The following is a 17,923-nucleotide window of genomic DNA, read 5'->3' as shown; positions in this document are numbered from 1 at the left end:
CTTACCCGACCCAAAAATTCAACCCGATCTGTTACTAACTTGACTCGAAATTAACACGACTTGTTATTGACCCGGCCTAAATTCAACCCAAATTATTCCTGACCCGATTTCAAATCACCTTAAATGCAATTTAGACCACATTATTATTGTTGATCTAAGAATTTTGTCTAGGGTTACCAAGCCGGTCCAGGTCAGTTTAAGAAAGAAGCGTCATCCTCAAATTTAAGAGTTAAATATAGTATATATTTGTTGTATGGTCAAAGGAGATAATTATCTTCCTAAATTATAGACTATAGTTCCCTAGTATATTTCCATATTTATTATAGTCAAAGGAAATACCCGACTTGAATCTGAGAATGATCCGACTTGGAAATGACCCAACCTGATTATAACCCGCAAATTATTGACTTGAACCGAACCCGACTTGAAATTGACCCGACCTGATTATAACCCGCAAATTATTGACTTGAACCAAACTCGACCCAAACCTGAGAATAACCTGACCTGATTCTAACCCGAAAATTATTGACTTGAACCGAACCCGATTCGAAACTGAGAATAACCCAAACCCGTTTTAACCCGTAAAAACCCGAATTAAACCCGACCTATTGTTCACCCGATCGAATGTAACCTGACCTGTTATTAACCCGACCTAAACCCAAACTAAACCCGGTAAGAAGTATGACCCGACGTGACCAGACTAAAGCATGACCTAACCCAAACCCGACCCGCACAAGTTATGGAATTAATCCGAATTGACCCAACCCGAGTTGACCTGACCCACTCTTACTCGACCAAAACCCGACCCGTTTACCCGAATTGACAGCTCAAGCTACAAGAACCAACTTTATTTATTAGTATATACTTTCACTGTTCTTTTTTACTTGACATGTTTCTTTTACAACGCTTGTCAATGCAAAACTTCAACGATCAATAACTTTAATTCTCCACAAGTAAAAATTATAAAAGTTATATATTATGATACTACCTTTGTTTTATAGTTTTTTGCAATTTTAAGGTATTATTTGTGAGATATAAAATATTTTAAAGTTTCAAAAAAAATAAGACGGAGGTAGTAGTACTTATCGAGACGAATTTAAAAAGATCGCACGTGAATATATTTTTCCTTATATGTCATTCATAAAATATGGTCAAAGGAGGGTTGATGAACAGTGTAAAAGTAAAAAAGAATAGAGTTAGGGTCTGTTCTCATTGACTGAACTCAACTGAATTGAATTGAGCTGAACTGAACTGAATATTTTATAAGAGAAAAAAATTAGGAGCTGAACTGAATTGAAAATAAAAGTATGAGAACATACCCTTAGTATAAAATATAATTATTTGATTTGTGATTTAATTTTTGCAATAGTAGACTTGTATTATTTTATAATTTTAAGAGCATATGAATGCATGTGATGAAGTACTTATAACAACCACTTATAACAACCAGCTTACCTTGTGGACTAGTGGTAAGAGAATGAAACCTCTGAAGTCTAGGTCCAGGGTTCAAGCATTGGTACCACCTCTCTTTCTCTCTTCTCTCTTAAAAGTACTTTGTATAACAAAATACTTCATAAGACTTCTCATATTGAAAAGTAGGAAAAAAAAAACAAAATAATTGCTTATCGGAACGGAACGGGAAACCGTTAATTTTAAAATGATACCCAAAAACCATACCCGATAACAAATTATCGGAACGGGTACCCGAACCATTATGGTTATCGGATCGGGTACCCTAATTTTCGAAACGGTAACGAAACGGGTTTTCGGTTTTTCGGGTAATTTTGCTCAGCCCTAAGTTTTATAGCTGAATAAGGAAATAAAAGCCGATTAAATTTAACTTGCATCATTTGAACCACTCAACAACTAGTTTTGCTGTGTCGGGCAATGGCACATGGTTTAGAACTTTAGATGCATTAATTATCCTTTACAATGTTTAAACATTCAAATGTTTAGTACGGCATATTAAGAAAACATTCAACTATCTCTTACATTATTTTATAGATCGAGTTTGACCTTTTGAATTACAGTGTCAAAATGTTTCCTACAAGTTTTCCAGAATGAAATAATGAACAAGTACTCCACGGAATTATATTATATGCCTTATAAAACATTGCTAGTGTTTAAACTATTGGCGGGTTTGTCTACAAAGTTTAACTGGTTTATTATTTACAAATATATAGTTGTTTTTTTTTTGGGTGTAGATATTAAGGGATTGTTTTGTTCGGCTTAATTTCAGTTCAGTTCACATTAGCTCTAATTAGTACAATTTAGTTTGATTCCGTTCCTAATTTTCTCTCTTATAAACAATTCATTTTAATAGTTCAATTCAGTTCTTCTTCAGTAAATCGAAACAAGCCCTAACTACTATAGTATGCGAGTGTGATTTAATGTTTAACTCCGTGTAGGATTTTTGTTGCTGCGTTTGTTAAGTACAATTGAAAAATGTTCTGAGAACAAATTTGAAGGCTACAATATACAAAATTAAACTATTTTCAAAGATTTTGACATTTTGAGATTTGGCGTCAATAACTTTCTAAATGGTAAAGAATGTATCCTGAAACCATATAGTGTTATTCGAAACCATATACACTCTCTAATTGGTCACATAAATGCGGATGACAACCCAAAGTTAAAGAAGTGAGTCTAAACTCTAAAGGCAAAGTAGATGATAATTTGATAGACAAATCAAAGGTGAAAATAGACTCCAAAATTAAATTGAATAATGTTTAGACAACTCTTGTTCCAGAAAGCAGAAGTTGGTTGAATAAAAGTTGATTTGTTTGGTAGCAGGCAAGCGCGTCGTGTTTAGTACGATATTGTGTTAATACCAAATAGCTTTTTGAAAGTTGACCATTCCCAAGTATAGGAATCCAAAACCCTCCCTGACTTTTAAAAACAAAACAGTAGTTATCCTTTACCTAATACGTGTAGCATAACTCTACCACTGTTATGGTCTTCATAGATCTCCCCTCCTGTTGTGATCTTGATTCCTGAATAACTGTATAAATATCCTCCCCTGTGGAAGCCAGATAATATCAAATCAAATACAGCAAAGTAGAAATGGCAATGCACAAAAACCCATCATCCACATCAATGTCGGGTCTAGACATAGCAGGATCCTTCTTTGCTCCGATCCAACAAGCCGCCCCACCATCCCCAACCAAACGCCACATTAAGATATCCATCGTCGGCGCCGGCAACGTCGGTATGGCCATTGCTCAAACCCTTCTCACTCAAGACTTAGCCGATGAGCTCGCCCTCGTCGACGCCCTCCCTGACAAGCTCCGCGGTGAGATGTTGGACCTCCAACACGCCGCCGCCTTCCTCCCTCGTACTAAGATCGTCGCTTCCACTGATTATTCCGTCACCACCGCTTCTGATCTCTGTATTGTCACTGCTGGAGCTCGCCAGATTTCTGGGGAGTCTCGTCTTAATCTTCTTCAGAGGAATGTTTCATTGTTTAAGAAGATTATTCCTCCTTTGGTTCAATATTCTCCTGATGCTATTTTGATGATTGTTTCTAATCCTGTTGATGTCTTGACTTATATTGCCTGGAAGTTATCCGGTTTCCCTTCTAATCGGGTTATCGGCTCTGGTACTAATCTTGATTCCTCCAGGTTTCGCTTTTTGATCGCTGATCATCTTGATGTCAATGCCCAGGATGTCCAGGTACTCTTCATTTTCACCATTTCTTATTGTCATTTCACTTCTACAATTAGGGAGTATTCATTTTATCTAATTACTCATGCCAAAGTTTAGCTTCAAAATTCTATCCTTTAGATCTCATCTTATTTTTTAGGTTTAATTTTAAATTTTATGAACATGATTAGAACAACTTTTTCCAACTTTAATCCATATTTTATTCCTGATATTAGTTACAGAGTACGAGTATAAAATATTACTTCATACTCCATATATTAGTGAAGAGTTAGCTGCCTCAACCCAATTAGCAAATACTTATAGCACACTTGACATTAATTAATTTGGTCGTTGAAACACTTATCTAATGAAAGGTACGGCTATCTTGTTCTCAGTCCTATGCCTGCAATTGTACTTATGTTTATGGGCCAAAAAAATTGGATATGAGGCCCACTTATAAAGACACCTATAAGGCTTAAACTGTCACACTCTGTCCTTGTGCTAAGGAAACCAAAGGCAATGATAGGATACTCTCAGTTTCACTCTAGTAGTGTATGATAATATGCAATGTGTATATTATGTTATGTATTCTCTATGAATATGATCTGATCTCACATGTTTAATTACTAATTTGATTGTGAAACCAGGCATACATAATAGGAGAACACGGGGACAGCTCGGTGGCACTATGGTCAAGTATAAGCGTAGGAGGGGTTCCTATCTTAAGTTTCTTAGAAAAGCGCCAGATTGCCTACGAGAAAGAAACCTTAGTCAAAATACACAAGGAAGTCATCAACTGCGCCTACGAGGTTATTCAGCTCAAGGGCTACACCTCTTGGGCTGTTGGTTACTCTGTTGCTAACTTGGCTTGGTCCATTCTACGTGATCAACGTAGGATTCATCCTGTTTCGGTGCTTGCCAAAGGTTTCCATGACATCGATGATGGTGAGGTGTTCCTTAGCTTGCCTGCTCAGCTTGGGAGAGGTGGTGTGCTTGGGGTTATAAACGTGCCTATCAGTGATGAGGAAGCTGACCATCTTAGGAGGAGTGCTAAGACTATTCTGGAGGTGCAGGAACAGCTTGGCGTTTAGTTTATTAGTTAATTAAACACTCTTTCCCACAATAATGTATTCAACAATATCAATTAGCTTAGCTTACTTAAATTATAATCAGCTTCTTTTTCTTTGACAATCAACTGTATTAAATGTTTTGCTTTACCAGTTTTTTTTTTTTTTTTTTCATTTCCCCAACCCGCCTACTGTTACACTATCTCCAATAGAATTAAAATATATTTTGTCATTTGTCTCTGTTCCTAAATCCTAATGCGTCATAAATTCTTTAGCAGTTTTATTGTGCCTATTGTATGATTAGAAAGCAAATACTACCTCTGATAATGTCATGATAAGTTTATACTAAAATTCAGAAAAATAAAATCCCAGAGATTAACTAGAGGCTCCGGCTCCCTCATAAAAACCCATTATTAAGGGAAAATTGAAAAGAATAATCACACTTCTGACACATCTTCTCAAAATAATCTCAACCTTTGCGTATATCAGAAATAATTCCACCTTTGTACCCCACATTCTCAAAATGGTCTTTTTTTTCATTTATTGACCGGTTGATTGAATTTGGTAACCTATTTTAAAGGGTAATTTGACACGTGTCACATTTTAATTGGGTTATATATATAATTTTTAAAAAATTAAAGAATAAACAAAAAAAAAATAAAATTAACCCTTCTTCTTCTTACCACTGCCAAAGTAAATTTTAGAATTTTTTTTCTCAAGCAGCCAAGCTAATTGTATTTTTTAGCTTTAATGGTCAACCTAATAGCTAGAGACTTTTAAAAATTGCAAGCAAGTCCCTAGCAACAACCATTGGAGTTGCTCTAACAAGACCCCACTTGATATATTTTTTCCGTATAGATTATCGTATATTTAAGGTTAAAGTTTGGTCAAATATGACATTCAGACCAAACCACACCATATCAAATCAAGTCAGACCAGATCAGATAAGTTCAGATAAGCAAAAATAAGGTGAACCAAACAATCCCTAAGTCATAAGACAACAAGTTGATACTCCCATAATACCTAGTACCTCTGTTTTTTATTAGTTGACACGTTTTGAATTTAACACTATTCACCCACTCTCCTTCAATCGCGTTTTGTGCTTTATATTTAATGAAAAATATAGTCATGTGGGATCGTGTTAGATTTGTCACGATATGTATTTTCAAAATATCAGCTTTTTATAATTTTTGTTTGTCGGTAATTAAAGATATTAATGGTTGAATTTGTGCATTGATAAACGTGACTAAAGAAACATGTCAATTAAAAAGAAACGAAGGAAGTATATAGTTTACAACGCTAGATACAATCTTTATAAAATCGTCCCTGTATCTATCTTTAGTCATGAAACAAATGTGTGATAAAATGGCTCTGAAAAATTTATACTATCTCCGTTAAAGGTTATGTGTAACTTTAGAATATTTTATATTTCACAAATAATACACAAAAATTGAAGGTAGGTATTTGTATAATTGGTTGGATTTAAGCCATAAAAAAAAGTAGGGGTAATCACTTAAAAGTTGTAGATGAAAGTGGTTTATATCCTCTTAACACAAAGCCCAATGGACTATCTAGTAATTTATCCATAATCCTTATGGAACAATGAAGCTCCGACCCTAGTTGGGTTGGCTAATTGCTAATAGTGAACAAACAAATCACTCCCAGGTCGAGAGAGAAATCGAAATCGAAATCGAAATCAAACCAAAATCAAGATCAAATGGCAGGAAGACTAAGCAAAGTAGGCTCAGCAATACTGGGTGGAAATGGTGTGGTTTCCCGTTCCGTTGCCAACTCCCTCCGTCAACGTTCCGGTATGGGACTCCCCGTCGGCAAGCACATCGTCCCCGACAAGCCGGTTTCTCTCTCCTCTCCTCTCTCTCTCTCTCTTCTTTTTTTTAATTATTTATCAATCGGAATCGGAATTAATTTCATTTGTATATTTCTGGCAATAAATAAATAGCTTCCGGTGAACGATGAGCTGGTGTGGGATAACGGTACTCCATTCCCTGAACCTTGCATAGATCGCATCGCCGACACTGTTGGAAAGGTATCCTTCCATTTTCCCTTTTTTTTTTTTAATAGTTGATTTTCCAATTTTAATTATGAAAATGTTCAGTACGAAGCATTGGCTTGGTTATGCGGTGGATTAGGGTTCTTCGCTACTCTCGGATTGGCCGCTGTCTGGAATGATAAAGCTTCTAAATATCCCTTTGTAAGTCTTGCCTTTTTTTTTTTTTTTTTTAATTTTTTTTTAATTTTTTATTTAGGGCTTTATTCGATGATTTGATTTTAATTTGGTTTGCTCAGACATTTGATATTTACATACATGTATGCACCATTTTCCTAATTTGGATAGAATAATACCTGTTTCTTAGGTGTCATGGTTAAGTTTCGACCATTGTTGTAGTTTGGGTCATAGTTTATTCACTTAAATTGGCGGCATTATCTTTCTGAATTGAGTAGCCTGATCTTCTGTTGTGATAGAGACAAACTGTTTTAATTGCTAGGGTAATAGCATGTGGCATTGCAGTAGATACATTGTGTGAATTGTGAGGAACTAGGTTGAGAGAATAGTAACCTAAAGTTTTAGAGAGATCATAGCCTAAGGCTTTGCCATTAACGATCAAACACTCAAGTTTTAATCTTTGTTCATCTGTCTAATTAATTCTGGAATACAAACCCTGAAACCTAGTCTATTACAGCTTACACCCCTTAGGATTGAGACATGGTTATATCATGGCCAGGATTAGTACTACTGTGGCCAAGATCAACAGAAGTGCTAGTTTGAGTCTTTGAGGGTCAATTGTAGAAGCCTTAAATCACCCAGGGGTGCAAAATAAAAGATTGATTACATTGTATTAAGGCCTTCCTTGCTCTTCTAGCAAAACATCCGATGCATATTGATGCTTCCTCCTTTGAATATGAGACTGGTACCTAGGATGGAATCAAGTTTTCCCTGCAATTTAAAAATCAGAGTTTGATGCCTTGAGTTATCTCAGGAAGGCTCACAAATTTCTTGAAAGGCTACAAGACAGACAGTATACAAGGTGCCCAGCTGTTAATCCAGTTTAGAGCTTTGGTAATTCACGGATTTCTATAAGTTCTGTACAAACGGGGTTATGTGCAAAACTCATGTAGGTTATACCTTGAATCTATGGACCCTTGCAATCTCTACTGACTGCTTCTAGACAAGGGTTGGGAGGGGGATATAAAAGAGGCAACAGTATTTAATCTTGAACTGAACGAAGGAGGATTCTGTGGTGAAGGGTATTGCTTTACTTCTGCAGTTGGTTCCTTTTGGCAGAAGATCATTTCATATCAGCTCAGGAGCAATGGTTTAAATATGAGGATAAAGGAATGTTTATAACTTTATATTGATAATGGTAAAAAATTTCTCCTGTTCCAAATAAGCCAAAGGCCAAATGCAAACAAAACATTTAAAGGATGCACCTAATTTAGGTCATTTTCATTCTTGCAATAGTATTTTTCCTATATAACTTGCTGATAACAAGATGTTAGGCATAAATTTCATGTTCAATAATTCTTTCCAATCTTGAAATGAATGCTCCACTGCCTATAGTCTTCAGGGTTCTAATTCTGACCTCGCCAAGTACCTAATCAAAAGCAAAACACTAATAATACTGTAACATCACTAAAAAAAATTCATGCTGATCTGTAAAACTGTGTTCCATCTGTATAAGGCTATAAGCTGCTAGCTCAGGGTCCTAGTCGCCTCTTTATTTGGGTAGGAGCACTGATACATGTAGTCTGATAACTCTGATTCCTTCTAGACTTTGGAAATATATTGACATGATAAACAACTGTGTTCATCTCTACTAGCTCTAGGTCTTAAAAATCTCAAATTTGGGTGGGAGCACTGTTACATACTTACATGTAGTGTATTTTCTCCTAGAGTTCTGGACAATGGCTTTTAAGGATCTGTTTTTTTGGTTTTATTTCCCTATTAAGGTTCAGCTTAGCTCAGCTCAGCTCAAAAGAACAAGGCATCAGCTCAGCTCAAAAGAACAAGGCCTAACCTCGTAGTATGACTTTTAAGCCATCGTGAAACTGCAGGGTGTTTTTTCACTGCCATATGTTAGGTTAACAGGCAGCATGAGTGTACTTATTCTACTATTCTTGGTTTTCCGGTTGTTTTTCTGTTTACTTTTGCTTGTGTGCTGGTTTCAACAACTTGATAGTGGCACACTGATGGTCTCTTTTTCTACTAGTGTTGCTCATCTATTGTCACACCCACCTGCTGGGTTGCTCAAGTGCTTGAGTTTGTAATTTAGATTCCCCTTTTACGTTATTCTAGGTGAATTACCTTTTCTTAGTGAAGGTAAAGGTTGTTTTCAGACCTTATTGATTTATAGGAGATGAAGGTATCACCTGAATTCCAATGTGCTAACTATACATGCTTAATGCTTTTTCAAAAATTTCATTTGAAAGAAATAGCTCAGTTTGAGGGTGATCTATATTTGTTAAATGCATCTGTTTCAAACATTAGGCTAATTTCTACTGTTTGAAAATTTTCCATTTCTAGCTACTTGCTCACTGTTAATGGTTTTGTGATGACCAGACTCCAAAGGTTTATCCATATGACAACTTGAGGGTAGAGCTCGGTGAAGAACCATAGATGCATCAACTCCAACAATTGTATCGCAAATGTTGTTCAGCTAAATGACCTTCATTTTACATTTTATTTCCATCTGTAGCTCTGGGATGATTTAAAATAAAGGTCTGACTTGTTTTTGTTTTAAAGATTGATATGGATATGCTTGGCAACTTTTCTGTTAATGTCATAATTTGATGCTACTTAGATTTTTTGAATGGTATATGTAATACTCATAAGTTCCTATGTCTTAGGGACAGCTTGTCCTAACAACCAAACAAATCCACTTTCCATGTTATTGCAGTGGACAATTATTTGCATATTGCTGATGAGAATTCAGAGTATATATTTGTGGAACTATACAGCATTTAAGTTATATGAATGACTGAATGTCTGTTATGGTGAAAAGCTTGTGTAGGACATTGGGTGTATTACCCTATATGTGCCATCACTGCCATTTTCATCAAATTTCCAGATGAAGACCCATGAACATGAGGATAAGGTAAACATACATAACCGGCCTAATGTCAGAGCATTAGGGGAGAGGAACAAGGACCTGATCATAGGTCTAATACTCTTATGGTTGGAAAAGCAGGGTTAGAGGCAAACTACTCCATACGTTTGAAGCTTAATTTGCTTCAAGTACTACTTAAAGTGGTAGTTAGGAGAATTCTCACTGAGAGGATATTACATTACTAGCGCTAGTGGCGTAGAAATGGGCCCTATTTCTGGACCAAAATTTCAAATACGTCATCGCTGATAAGTTGGACCTGTATTCATTCCAAATGAAGAAAACTTGGACTCACTCGTGAAGTAGGCCGGGTGTGAGTGCAGCAACCAGCAGAACACGGTGTGTGTGTGATGTGCAGCTGCACTGTTGTAGCAAGCAGGAATTGGATATTTTTGGACAAAGCTAATCTGATATATAGATTATTTAGCCCTTAACCTTGGAGGTAATTTGATCTTTTCAATACCAAAGTGTATAAATACTCTACCGCAAATTTTATTACTTCCTTCATTTTTAAATATTTGCTCCACTTTCCTTTTTCGGCCGTTTTTAAATACTTTCTTTATTTTCCTATTTGGAAAACTTTTACAATATTTAATTAATTTCTCTTAGTTAGTGGACCCAACATATATTCTCTCTCATCCAATTCTCTCCACTACTTTTGTCTTTTACAATTTTCTATTTTTCCACTAACTCTACTACCTTCATATTTTATTACTTTATCCAATTTCTCCTAAAACTCCGCGCATAGAGAAATGGAGCAAATATTTAAAAACGTAGGGAGTAAAAGGGAAGAACAATTACTTTATCCATTTCATTCCTAAATAATACTACGTATACCAGATGGTATAATACTATAATGCAGTGACGGATGCATCAAATTTTAATATTTCAAAAGTAACAAAATTTATAGAGCACGTTTTCCATTATTCTCAATGAAACCTTAAGTTAATCATTCCCTTCTTGTCCCACCGCCGCAATCAGTTAGTGCTTATAGTTTGGTAAATTTCAACTCTAGACAGTCTCACAGTTTGTTTGGATAAAGGGGGGGAGGAGAAGAGGAGGGGAGGGAAGAATGGTGAGTTTTTCTTCCAAATCTCTCCATTGATGGAGGGATTAATTTTCATTCCATTTCTCTCCCCTTCAATTTCCTCCCTTCTTTATTTGCCATCCAAATGAAAGATACCTCATTTCTTCATTTCTCTTTCCTTTCATTTTCTTTAATCCAAACACACCGTCAATGTTTTTTAGGTGCGTGTCATTGGGTTTTATACACGTAGAATTTGTAATTATTTGAATAACAACACTTATATTAATGTATATTATTGAATTTTAGCAAAAGCAAAAAAATATTTTAATGAGTTTTTTTGCCACGAGTACGAGTAATTTGTCTCTAGTTCGTGTCATATTTTGTATTATCATTGTTAACAAAGCAACAACAATACGAGTAACTTATACGAAGTAAAGCATAAGCTGCCTCCTTTTATCTCTTCTCTCTCCTCTCGGTTTTAGTTTTCTTAGATATTTCTGACCATTTCTCTTTAATTTCATTAATTTGCTTTTGTTTTGTTTTCTCTGTTTGTGAGAATCTGTCTTAATTTTTTTTGGGGGTTTTTCCCCCATATTTTAGGGATTTTTATTATCATTTTCCTTTTGTTTTTACGGTTATGATAATAATTGCGAAAATAATTTGGATTCATATGGGTTTAGGATTTATCATCAACACTACGATAAAAACAATAGTGTAGATTACGAAAGGTCTTTATTTGAAAAGATGCAAAGACATCGAAAATCACTGCTTACGTCAAGATTGAAGCGGTGGAGAGTGAGTTGTGCCAAATATGCAAATTAGTTATGATTTTGTTAAAAAAAGTTATGTTAATTTTTCTAAATTTGTGGTTTACAAATCTTTATTATAAATTATTATAGATGCCGTAGGACTATTTATTAATGTTATTATTTTTCCTGTAAAAAAAAAAAGTACTAGTAACTTGCACATTAAATATTTTACAACAAGACCAAACCAAACAAGTGAAACAACACCACTTAGACTTAACAACTACTTCTAAATTATTGTGAGAATACTCTTTAAGTCTTTAGTAAATTATAATAGGTAAAATAAGGGTCCTAAGATTTTAAGAACATTGATTGAAAGTTAATTCCTCCTCCGTCATAATCTACATCCACTCCATCATTTTACTTTCATCCATTAATTTTATTATTCGCTTTCGATAAAATAGATTCTATAGCCGCAACATGGCCGAAAATTTGTAAAAATTCAAAGTCAAACTCCATCCATCTTTACAAATTGAATGTGTATGACGTTACATGTATCTTGGATTGTGTGCCCTTAACATTGAAAAATTAGTACATATGATGTGTTAATTCTTTATTTTAATTCATATTATGAAATTATAATTATAATTAATAATTCCACCATGAAGCATTAGAGCCTATAAATACCCTCCCATCTCTACTTAGAAATATATCTTCACAACAAGTAAAATCCTTGTATCCTTCCTTACTCTTAACTATCATCCCTAAACCCATCCTTTTATCTAAAAATGGCTTCAAAGAGCACCAATATGACCATCATTTTCTTCCTCTCTCTTAATCTCCTCTTTTTCTCCTTGGTTTCCGCGACAAACCCTCATTCCAAATGCCCTATTGATACCCTTAAACTAAAGGTATGTGCCAATGTGCTCAATGGTTTGCTCGGGGTAATTATTGGAACCCCTCCTAAGCAGCCATGTTGTAGCCTTATTCAAGGCCTTGTTGATCTCGACGCTGCGGTTTGCCTTTGCACTGCCCTTAGAGCTAACGTCTTAGGCATCAACCTCAACGTTCCTCTTTCTCTAAGCTTGCTTCTCAATGCTTGTGGCTGCAACTACCCCGCTGGTTTCACTTGTCCATGAAACTGCTTGTCATTTGCAACCTTATCATCATGCCAAGACCATTTGAATGCGTAATATCCTACTAAGAAAAAATATTTACGTAGTACTATATGTTTCTACGTACTACTATATATGTGTTTGTTTCATATATAAGCAATTATGAAGGTGTGTAATAAATCTTCCTTTTGGAGAACGGTTATCAATTGTCATTTTATAATCGATGTTCATATAGATTTATACTTGTAAGTTGTAACATATACTATCATATTGTGATGTTCTTTGATTAGCTATATATATACTATATTGCATAATGCACAATATATATACTATATTGCATAATGCACAAGCTTCAATCTATGAGGTCTTGATCTGATTGGTCTAATGTTTTTTTAACTATAACAATTATATCAACAAGGGTTTGTTACTACTCCCTTTCTTTCTTAATTTTGTCTCACCTGCCTTTTTTTAGCAACAATATATTGAAATATATATATGTAATTTAAGTATTCATTCATGTTTTTGAAACAACTCATCAAGCTAGACAAACCAAACCAATTTCAAATTGCTACAAGTATGTGATTTTGTTTTTATATACTACCTCACTAACATATTAATTGTACGGACGAAGGTAGTATATGTATGTATCAATTAATACTTATCATACCTAGTCAAAGAATTTCTATCTTAAAAAAAAACAATCTAATTAATTAAATGAGATCAACAAATATTAACGAATAATGAAGGGAGTATAATTAGATCTAGTTCAATCAACAACTCAATCAAGTAATTACTTATTAATTTTAGGAGACAATAATTGCAATGTTTATAAGCTATTATATTATATTGATTAATTTAAGAAGAGAGTGAGGGATTGCTCGGTTGGTTAAAACTTTCCTTCCAATTTCGTGAGATTATGAGATCGATTCACGTGACCTGTCCCTGTGGCTCTCTAAACACAAAAACATAAAATAAAATTATAGAGGTTAAGAAAACGTAGGAAAGTATTCTGTAGTGATCACTAATAAGTTGCATGCATGCCACGCAGTTACCCAAGAAAGCCGGCTAAGGTATGGCCGTTGGCCTTTATGAAGGAGCTGTAGTATGGTACAAAGTGCAGTATTGAGTAGTTAATACTAAGCATACGAAAGCAATCGTGCTTTAGAGTTGCATACATAGGCCAATCATAAGGAACTTTATTACTTCACGAGAAATTTCAATACATACTGTTTCGGTTGAAAACAATGGGACCTTGCCGAAGGTCCACTGAAATGGAGAAGACTGGATTCGATCCAAGTTGTGTTGGGCCGAAGGTTTCCTGCACAGTGAACACACGTAAACTAGCCTCGGGGGTGTTTCCGAGGAAGGCCCCTCCGATGCTAAAGTCAGTACAATGTGTAGAAGGAAGACACTATGCAAGAGAGTTTGTAGCTTGAGGCTTTTGTGGAATATTTCTGAATGCAAGAATGAGCATATGAATTGGAATGTCAATGATCATATGTGATGTCCCTTTGAATGTGTTAATATGATGGCTTTTATACCTCATCATACTTGGAGAGGTTGGGCTTTAGCCCAATTGGCTTACTTTGTGGGCTGACTTTTGACTTTTGAGCAATTGGAGAGTTGAACCTTGACCTTGGGCTTTTAATTGGATCATTTAGTGCTCAGGCCCAACTTTGACTAAATTGGACCCAAACAACTTGCCCCCCAGACCCGATTTGGAAGAATGACGGGTCGGGTTTGATTTAACTCAGAAAAGGAGGGAAGTAAATGATTTAATTGATCCAAAAATTTGAATTTAAACCGTAATTAATGAGATAACAACGGTTAATGATTTGCGGAAGTTGGACGGATAATGGGCAGTTTAATCACAAGACATGTGTTTAATGGTTACTTAGTGGGTACTTAAGAGAAATTAAAGCACAGACTCTTCGTATCCCGTACCTGGAGATATAAACAGAGGCGCGTCATTCTCCTCACTTATTCACCAACACAAACCCAGAATTCTTCGAGAGAGAAACCAAGAACCCGCATCAAAACTTCGCAAATTCCCCCGAGCATTGAGCTTAGAAACTGAGACTTGCCACTACGAACTCGTAGATCGGCAACTTTCGCTTCAGATTAAGGTAAATTCCTTTGATTTCAGTTTATTTTTCTTCGAATTCGAACTCCTTCCCCTTTTCTTTCGACTTTTCTCTTCGAAATAATCCATGGCAAGAGGAGTTAGAGGTAGAGCCCGTGCTCCAAGAAGAGCAAGGCCGATTCCCGATCCTAGGAATAGGATTGGGACCTGGAATGGTCAAAGGCCGGAGTCTGACCCTGCTGAAGGGATTAGGGCGACTCCCCTTTCCTCGGCTCCTCCTCAAAGAACGGATGAGCCGAGTGCTTCTGGACGGGACGATGAAATTCCCGCTGTCCTTTGGGATATCCTCCCTGGGTTTTCAGAGTGGGAGAATGCCGAAGTCGCTTCGGCCATGATAAAGAACCGCCCCTACTCATGGTGGGTAGAGAACGCCGATCAATATCGATTTGCTGAGCAAATTGAGTTGCACTACGGCATTTTTGAAGCTGATGGATATTGGTGCCGAATGCCCTCAGCATCCGATAGAATCCATCGTCCACCCCCGGGGTATGTGGGGGTGTACACGAGACAGCTTCAGTATGGGCTGAGGTTCCCTTTGGACGTTTTCGTCCGAGACTTGCTGATCCATTACAACATTTCCCTATGTCAGCTAACCCCCACCAGCATCCGAAGGGTGATGACATACTTATGGGTCTGCAAGTTCTTCAAATACGTGCCGAACCTGCACTGCTTCAGAAAGCTCCATCGGCTAGTGCCAAATATTCAGAGTGGGCACGGAAGCCATGGTTCTGGGTGGTATCGGATTGAGTCCCGGCCCCAATACTTGACCATGTGGCCAAATGACTCTTCAGACAAGGACTGGAGAGGTCAATGGATTTGGGTTAGGGCACCCATAGATCCGGGCCACCCTTGCGTCTTCAGCGCTCCCCGGTACTTAGCTGAGCCTGATCCCGAAATGGGAAGTCTAGGTCCCCCGCAGATAACGGGGCGGATCCGAACCTGGATCAGCAACATATCTTCGGCAAGCTGCCGAACCCGGGGGGGAGTGGTCGAATGCAGCATATCCCGGAGACTTGGCTCCCCGATACGCATTACGTTTTCCAAGAGAATATGCTAGCAGCTGTTGGCCTCAGCCGAAAGTTTAAGGATGGTAAGCTTCTTCGGCTGGGGCCGAGGCTTTTAACTACCTCTTTTTCTTCTCTCGCTTTGCTTTTTTATGCTGTGCCAACATATCTGAGCTAAACTTTTTCCCTTTCCCTTTTTTCAGAGCGGGACGAGACCAACGTTGGTATTAACTACGCTCGTCTTGGTGTTAACCGAGAGCGAGTTGTAACTGAACGGGCCCCGTCTATCACTGAGCCGAGGCATAGGGAAGTTCATCTGGATTCTTCCCACTTCCAAATTGAGGCTGTTGCTCTGTATCAGAGGCAGAAGCCTTGGTGGAAGAAGAGAGACCCTTGGTTTCAGCTGCTGAACGAAGAAGCTGAAGCTGCCCGCACAGCCGAAGAGGTTGCACGGGTACTTGAGGCTTGCGAAGGAGGAGAAGGGTCCTCCAGAGCTGCTGAGGCCGAAGCTGCAGCTAGAGCAGCTGAAGAAGACGAGGCTTTGCTGAAAACCTCGGTGAGCTTCAGACAACTTTTTTCTTTTCATTTTCATTTTCATTTTTTTTTTTTTTTTTTTTTTTTTTTTTTATTCACTCTTCTTCCCCCCTGTCTGTTACAGTCTGAAGAGAGTAACAGACACAGAGAAGGCAAAGCTCCTGTTCGTCCCGAAGATCAAATACAAGAGTCTTCAGACTCAGATATGGACGAGCAGCCCCTTCTGAAAAGGCGCCGAAGGATGGCCATCATCGGCCCTCATGATTTTCAGCAGAGGCCGATGACCATCGGCGTCGCAATAAGGGAACCTGAGGAAGGCAATGGATCGCCGAGGGTTCCCCAGCCAACACCCCAATCTCCTCAAAAGACCCCTCCGCCACCTCCTGAGATGGAGGTGGATCAGAGAACTCCCGAACCTAAGGGAGGGGTCCAAGAAGAAATCAAGAAGAGTGCTGCTGAGCACGAAAATAAAGATGCCGTGATGTCCAGTGCTGAGGGCTTCACGGCAGATATCGCCAGAGAGGTTGAGGCTTTCGTCCTCACCCCTGAAGAAGAGGAGGTCATAGTACTTGACTCCTCTGAGAAGGATGATGCTGAGACAACCAAAGCTAATCAAGCTCCATCGTCGTCCTTCCCTTCTTTCCAGACTCTGCATTCTGGAGAAATGGGTTTCTCGGCCCCCCGAATTCCAATCCCAGATCACATCTGGGACCTCATATGGGGTCAAAACCGAGAAGGAGCTGAAGCCTACTTCGGCAGTTTTGCTGGCATGTCCGAAGTAGACAGGGCAAGGATCTGGTCGCTGAAGGCCACTGCTGGGATGGGCGAATCCAGTAGATAAGTTCCTGACCCAGCCAGGTCTAACCAACTGCTGATGATGCAGGTAATTTTCCTTCATTTCCTCCGAAATTCAGCTCTATTTTTTTCTTATTACTTATTTTTTTTTTTGTCTTCCTGTTTTCAGTTCGTGCACAATCAGACTCTCACTGTAGAGCTGATTGATACCCTACAAGATAGGGTAGACGCTGCTGTGCACGAAAGGAAGGTGGCTGAAGAGGAAGTTAAGCTTGCTAAGCTGAAGCAAGCAGCAGCTGAAGAGAAGCAGCAGGAGGTTGAGGAGTACGGTAAAAAAGCTGCCGAAGCTCTGAAAACCTTCTGCGATGCTATGGAGATGGAGGTTTTTCCCCCACTGATGGAAGGGGAAAAATTCCTCCAGGAGCATATGGGAGTGGACGTCTCCAAATTCAAGGCTGCTATTGAGAGCCGAATTCAAGAAGGAACTGCTGCACAAGCTGAAGTACAGCAGCGTCTAGAGGCTCTTGAAGCCAGCCGAATGGCTGCTGAAGAGTTGCTCCTGGCCAAAGACGTCCAACTCTCAGAGGCTGCTGCTGCTGCTGGAGCTCAAAGAGCTAAGTTCCAAAAGGCTGAGGATCAACTGCTGATCCAGAAAGTTGAAGTGGCCCAGGCTCAGACAAAGGCTTCCCAAATTCAGCAAGAGCTGAATGAGCTGAAAGGCTCCTCC

The 17,923-nt window shown here is 38.0% G+C and overlaps 3 protein-coding genes across 3 annotated transcripts; all 3 read left to right on the top strand.

The window, feature by feature from the left end:
* The first annotated feature begins 2,739 nt into the window (after positions 1-2,739).
* LOC110704635 (L-lactate dehydrogenase B-like) lies at positions 2,740-4,941 on the top strand. The gene is made up of 2 exons (XM_021882451.1): positions 2,740-3,672; positions 4,290-4,941. Exons 1-2 carry the CDS (start codon positions 3,064-3,066, stop codon positions 4,731-4,733), a joined length of 1,053 nt encoding a protein of 350 aa, XP_021738143.1. The 5' UTR covers positions 2,740-3,063; the 3' UTR covers positions 4,734-4,941.
* Positions 4,942-6,323: 1,382 nt separating this feature from the next.
* On the top strand, positions 6,324-9,653 carry LOC110704634 (NADH dehydrogenase [ubiquinone] 1 beta subcomplex subunit 8, mitochondrial-like). The gene is made up of 4 exons (XM_021882450.1): positions 6,324-6,564; positions 6,670-6,756; positions 6,826-6,921; positions 9,289-9,653. Exons 1-4 carry the CDS (start codon positions 6,427-6,429, stop codon positions 9,343-9,345), a joined length of 378 nt encoding a protein of 125 aa, XP_021738142.1. The 5' UTR covers positions 6,324-6,426; the 3' UTR covers positions 9,346-9,653.
* A 2,656-nt stretch (positions 9,654-12,309) lies between these two features.
* LOC110704632 (pEARLI1-like lipid transfer protein 1) lies at positions 12,310-13,078 on the top strand. Its single transcript, XM_021882449.1, has one exon. The coding sequence runs from the start codon at positions 12,394-12,396 to the stop codon at positions 12,742-12,744; it is 351 nt and encodes a 116-aa protein (XP_021738141.1). The 5' UTR covers positions 12,310-12,393; the 3' UTR covers positions 12,745-13,078.
* Positions 13,079-17,923: the final 4,845 nt, after the last annotated feature.

The sequence above is a fragment of the Chenopodium quinoa genome, unplaced genomic scaffold (assembly GCF_001683475.1).
Source record: "Chenopodium quinoa cultivar QQ74 unplaced genomic scaffold, ASM168347v1, whole genome shotgun sequence".
NCBI classification, from domain to species: Eukaryota; Viridiplantae; Streptophyta; class Magnoliopsida; order Caryophyllales; family Amaranthaceae; genus Chenopodium; species Chenopodium quinoa.
The sequence above is the reverse complement of the archived record's forward strand: the minus strand, read 5'-3'. Positions and strand labels throughout refer to the sequence as shown.